This window comes from Octodon degus, unplaced genomic scaffold (genome assembly GCF_000260255.1).
Source record: "Octodon degus isolate 3935 unplaced genomic scaffold, OctDeg1.0 scaffold00024, whole genome shotgun sequence".
NCBI lineage: Eukaryota > Metazoa > Chordata > Mammalia > Rodentia > Octodontidae > Octodon > Octodon degus.
The window spans coordinates 2,394,333-2,400,742 of NW_004524600.1; the positions used below are offsets into that span (position 1 = coordinate 2,394,333).

Sequence of the window (6,410 nt, forward strand, 5' to 3'; positions counted from 1 at the left end):
TACTGAAATTCAGGCGCAGATCTACAAAGTCTGAATTTATCTAGCTGTGCCTGGCTTGGGTCTGGTGGCTGTGCTCAGCTGCTTCCTGCTGCCGCCCTTGGGAGTGAACCTGTTGTACCCCTCTGGCAAGATGTTCTGCTCCTGGACTAGCTGGGTGGTTCTGTCCCCTCCTCTCTCTGCATGGACTGCAGCTGCCAAGTTTCACCCCAGGCTGTATGCCAGGCCTGAGCTAAGTCTGAAGGGGACAAGGTGGAGTACGGGGGAGAGGAAGCTCTCCCATACACTCACCAGGCCTGGGCTAGAGCTGGATCTGGGGATCCTAAGAACACGGCAGAAATTCTCACTCAATGGGCGGAAGTGGGGGTGACTATGGAGTGAGGGGGGGTCCCAAGGTGGTGGAAGAGGGTCTCACCCATGCTGCATCTGGACTTGGACCGGACCAGACTGGACCGGTCCCCGCCGGCGCAGGGTAGCAGGAAGCTCTCCGCACACTCACCAGGCCTGGGCTAGGGCTGAATCTCTCATTCTTTTTCAACATATCTCATATATTCTTGCATGTCCAAGAATAACCACTATACTTCAAGGATTACGATTATATTAGATGTAGTACAAAGGTACCTATTTGAAAAAAATCAGCTTCTTTTACAATAATCATTTTTCCTTCCAGGACTATCATATTTCTCATGATTTTTCTAAGTAAACTTTTGAGATTTTCAGTAAAGATCTGTAGATTTTTTTTAACAGGTCTTTTGCTTAGTTTTTCAAAATAATTATGTATCTGCAAATAGTATTTTTTACTCCAAACAATTACAACTTTTATAGTGATACCTTGGTTCACAAACTTAATTCATTCTATGATTCTTGAAGATGACCACATTTACATTTGGGCAAGAATGACAGCCACGGTTGTGCTCATCACCAGATGTAGAGTTTGCAAACAATAAAACTTTGCCGAAACTTCTGTTTGTGAAAGTTACAAATATTTGTAACTAATTGAATCCTAAACTCTCTTGGACTTCTGTATTCTTTCAACATATGAAACATGATAGATATTTAATCAAACTCGCTTTTTTAATTGGCTCCAATATAATCTGAATGCTTCAGAGGAGTCTCCCCTCTAAATTCTAATGCACCCTCTGGATTTTACATCATTTTCTTCTAATTGAAGCAATGCTTTAATAGAGGTGCTGATAGAGATCCATGAAAGCCAGATTTATTAATAAATGGCACTAATTGGGATTTATATGTTAAAAGTGGTAGAAACTGATTTCTACTTAATACATAAAAATTAATCTCATAGGCTAGGCATGGTGGCATGCGCCTGTAATCCCACAACTTGGGAGGTTGTAAACACGAGAATCACTATGAGTCCGATCTAGTAGTAAGACCCTGAACATCCTGTAGACCCTTCCCTAAAACACAGAAAAAAATAAATAAAAATGTTTTAAAAACTTAATCTCATAAGGATTATAGATATAAATGTGAAAGGTAAAAAATAAAGCTTTTAGAAGATAATGAAAGTGTATCTACATGATCTCAAGAAATAAAAGGATTTCTTTAACAAGGCAAGGGAAAACACTGATCACAGTCTAATGATTTCATTTATGAGAATGCATAATTTTTAAGACATTGTAAAAAGAAAATGACAACATGTCAAAGAACAGAAGAGGAAATCTGCAATTTGTCTAAATAATGAGGAATTGTATGAAGAACATGTGAGAACTCTAAATCCAAAAGAAAAGACAGGTAGGGGCTGGGGAGATAGCTCAGCAGTCTAAGCGCCTGTCTGGCAAGCATAACCACCCAGGTTCAATCACCAGTACAGCATGCCGTGCCAGCCCTAGAACCCCAAGTGCCAGCCCAGAAATTGGGCATGGTGGTACACACCTGTAATCCCAGCCCTGGGGAGGCTGAGGCAGGAAGATTACTATGAGGCTGAGCTGTGTAGCAAGACCCTGTACCAAATAAATGAATAATTAAATATATAAAAGACAGGTAGCCCAAAACAAAGATATGCAAGCTGTGCATACACATACCCAAAGTCCAACAAACACATAAAATAGTTCTCAATGTCATTCAAAAACACCATAAACAAAATCATAAACTCCTTTAGTCTATCATTACTCCTAGATTAACAAACATGCAACTCCAGCCGTACCAGGTACTGGGAAGAATATAGAACAAATTGAACTCGTGCACACTGCTGGTGGGGATATATATAGGCAAAATGACCTCCAAAAACAATTTATTACTGTATAGCAAGAGTTATTTTGCAGTTCTACTTCCATGCATATACTCTACAGAAATCTTCCATGCATATGCCCAGCTGACATAAATCTAAGAACATTCATGACAGCTAATTCTAGGTCCTTAAACACAATAATGAATGAAAAAAATGTCAATCAGTGGGAGGTATATATGCTATAAAAATAAAATAGTTATGAATAACACAAGCAAATCCTGTAAGAGATGTTCTAAATAAAGACTGCATCTCTTTATGGATTCATTTATATAAAGTTTAAAAAAAAGATAAAAACTATACTTTCAAATGGACATAAAGTCCATGTGATAAAAAGCTATGGAATGGAATAATAAACCCAATATTCACAATACTAATTACCCGAGGGATAATGAGGGACAGGAGATGTAATCAGAGTGAGATAGACTTAGAGCTTGCAGCTCCCCTCTGTGGTCTGTGTCTAGATATCCCTCTGAAGTCTCTGCAATCTTATACTTTTTTGGAGATCAGTGAATTTAGAGGTTGTAATTAATTCAAGGTTCAAAACTGGATTAAGGGTGTGACGGCTATACCTGCCCTAGGGCGGGTAGCTTGCATACAATACAAGGAACAGAAAGTCTTGTCCCTGCCTTTTCTCTCTTGTTGCTTTTGCTGTCTTCTTCTGCCATGAACTATTGATCTCCTGCCCTGTGCCACATTGCTTTTGAGTGATTATCAACTGAAATCTCTACAGACTGTGAGCTCAATAAACCTTTCCTTCTTTATCTTTCATTCTTGAGTATTTTGTCTCAGCAATGAAGAAAAGTAGTAAGATACCCTCCTTAAACTTCTGCAGCATGAGAGCTGCCTGTCATCAGCCTGGAGACTTGGCTCAGAACACACTTGCCAGGGGGAGGCTGACATAATATGCATCACTAAGGTAGCAGTTAAGACAAAGTCTACATGCTGGACAGTAAGACCCTTTGGGCTCCAAGTCAATGACCATAATTTTTACCATCCTACTGAGCACAAAGGATCAATTTTAAGATACCACTCTCTGAACCCCACGTAAACGACTGTATGGCTGACACAATGGTTTCATCTTTCTCTGGTCATGTCTATGGTTGCTTTGTCTGTATTTATCATACCTCCTTCTTGGCTCACACAGATCATTTACATTCACTCTCCCTAGAAGTTTCCAGCCCTGCTGTCTGTCATTCTCATACAAGTTAAAGTTTTGCTGAGCTGTTGCTGGGTTTCTCTGTGGATAATAGAGTTTGTATTAGAACATAGTTGGAGTAAAAATGCTGTACTGTCTGGGAATGTGACCATGTGATCAAATAACCAGAAAAAAGTTAAAGCTTACCTCAGCCACTTCCTTTTGAAAAGTCAAAGTCATCTGAGTTCTGCCATAAGCAAAAGGTCCATTTCTATTCGAAATGTTTTCAAGCCACTGGATAATCAGTGGAGTTGACACACTGAAAGGTAGATTTCCAATAATGTGTACATTTGGAGGATCTGTTTTCCAGGGAGGGAAAAACCTTAGAATTACTTCATCGATAAATTCTAAACACAATTTTAGTTCAGAGTAAAGTCAAACTGGATATTAATAGTACTAAAAACACATTAAAAGATATAGCTGGAAAAAATATAGCTGAGTATATTTTAGTCCATTTATTCTTCAAGAGCAGTATTTTCTCCCAGTTGAGCATTGAATTATTGAGGAAAAAATTCTACCTAATTAGTGTTCAGTCAGTGAAAATCCAGATTCCTGGCATGAAAAAACTGGCTTGAAGGAAAAGATACTTTTTTAGGATATGATGACATTAAAGTGCCTATGGGGCTCTCAAGGGGCCATATGCCCTTGAAAGAGATACAGGCTGGTTAAGAAGATGTAAACGCCAACAGTTCACAGGAAGAAGTAAAAAACCAGAGTGGAGTGACCTAGGTTAACCTTTAGCAGGGCATAGAAGATTCTGAGAAAGAAAAACTGTAGAATCATGTTAGAAATGGACAGAAAACAAAAAATAACTACCAAATGACAGTTATAGAAAGCTTAGAAATGTTAAAGGAAAAACAGGAAGAATGGTTCAGTATTAGGGAAGACAAAGCAGAGAAATCTTCCAGACGACAGCTGGATAACAGTCAAATAAATGTGGGAGAATGTAGTAAGGTGAATTTCAAACAGGTCACTGTAATCTGAGTATAGCTGGGGCAGGGGTGGGAGAGGGGAAGATAAGATTCAAAAACCTGCAGATTGTTTGCTGCAAGACTTTATGAAAGGTGGAGACTACAAATGCAGGTTACTCCAGAGGAGCCTAGTTCTGGGGAGGTCAGAGACATACAGGGGAAGCTAGATAATGCATCCAAATAGCTCATTCATTTACTCTAAGAGTTTCTATATGAGCAAAAATACCCTGTTTATCTGTGGAGTCCAAAAAGCTGACCCATAAAAGGTACAAATAAATAATGCCTATGAAGGAAGAGTAACTCTATTGATTAGTGAGTACAAAAGACAAAGGAGTTAACACTCAAAAATCAATAGTATTTCTGCACACAAACAAACACACCAACAAACAAATCAGGGAAACCATACCTTTCACAATATCGAAAAATAAAAAAAGAAATATTTATAAGTCAATCTCACAAGGAAGTAAAAGACTTACACAGTGAAAATTACAGTACTCCGAGAAAAGAGATCAAAGAGGATCTCAGAAAATGTAAAAATATTTCTTGCTTGTGCATAGGAGGACCCAGCATTGTGAAAATAGCCCTACTACAAAAACTGTTATACAGATTCAATGCAATACCAATTAAAATACCATTAGTTAACCTCACAGACCTAAAGAAAACATTACTAAAATTTGTCTGGAACCAGAAGAGACTCGGAATACCAAATGCAGTTCTGGGCAACACGGACAAGGCAGGAGGCATCACAATCCCTGACTTAAAATTATAAGCTATTGTGATAAAATCAGCATGGTACTGGCAAAAAAAGACAGACCTGAGAATCAGTGACACAGATTAGAAGATGCAGACACAACTACAAACACACTCAGTCATCTTATCTTCGACAAAGAGGTCAAACATGCTCACTGAAAGAAAGACTCTTTACTAATGCTACTGGAAAAATTGGCTTTCCACATGCCCAAGATGAAAATTAGACCATTTCTGTCACCATGCACTAAAGTAAAAAATGGACCAAACATTTAAATATTAAAACAGAAATACTAAATGTACTGGATGAGAAAACAGGTTGAAAACTTGAAGACATAGGGTAAGCAGGTAGAGTTAATGAACAAAAACCAAACTGCATGGGAAATACTTCAAAGAATCAATAACTGGGATCTCATCTTTTTGAAGTTTCTGCACTTCAAAGCAGATCTCCAAAAGAGTAAAAAGAAAACTCACATACTGGGAAAAAATTATAGCTGACTGTCCTTCAGACAAAGAGTTTCTATCTAGAACATATAAAGAATTAAAAAAAAAAAAAAAGAAACCAGGCCCCTAAAATTCAAAGACCCAATCCAAAATTGGGCATCTGAGATGAATATATACTTCTCAGATGAAGAAATAAAAATGGCAATATATGAAAAAATGTTCAACATCATTGGTCATTTGAGAAATGCAAATTAAATCAACTCTGAGACTCTACCTCACCCCAGCAAGAATGGCTATTATCAAGAAGTCAACCAATAACAAATGTTTGAGGCCCTTTTGCACTGTTGGTGGGTGTGTATATGGGTACAACCACTATGGAAATCAGTGAGGCAATTCCTCAAAAGCTAGGATTGGAGGTCCCATTCAACCCAACTATTTCCCTCTTGGGTGTCTTTCCAAATGAACCGAAGTGCTTGCCTGGCAAGTTCAAGGACCTGAGTTCAATTTCCGGTTCCGGGGGAAAAAAAAAAAAAGTTCCAAATGAACTGAAAATATCATACCACAGTGATATGTGCACCCATGTTTACTGCAGCACAGTCTGTCATGGTTAAATCTTGAAAACAACCCAAATGCCAATCAAATGATGAATTTTTAAAAAATGGCATTTTTATACAATAGAGTATTACTCAGCTATAAAAGATAAATTTTCAGGCTTTGATAGGTAAATGGATGCAATTAGAGACCATACTCGTAAATGAAATAAATCAGACTAGTATGTGCATCATATTGTTTGCCTCGTGCAAGAACGTGA

General features: G+C 38.1%; 1 protein-coding gene across 1 annotated transcript in view; it reads right to left on the reverse strand.

Annotated features, from left to right (window-relative positions):
• Positions 1-6,410, reverse strand: part of Tfb1m (transcription factor B1, mitochondrial) — a 63,745-nt gene that overhangs the window by 44,019 nt on the left and 13,316 nt on the right. Inside the window, exon 4 of the mRNA XM_004628561.2 lies at positions 3,585-3,736. Within this exon, the coding sequence (XP_004628618.1) occupies positions 3,585-3,736 (152 nt within the window). The remainder of the gene's footprint in view (positions 1-3,584; positions 3,737-6,410) is intronic.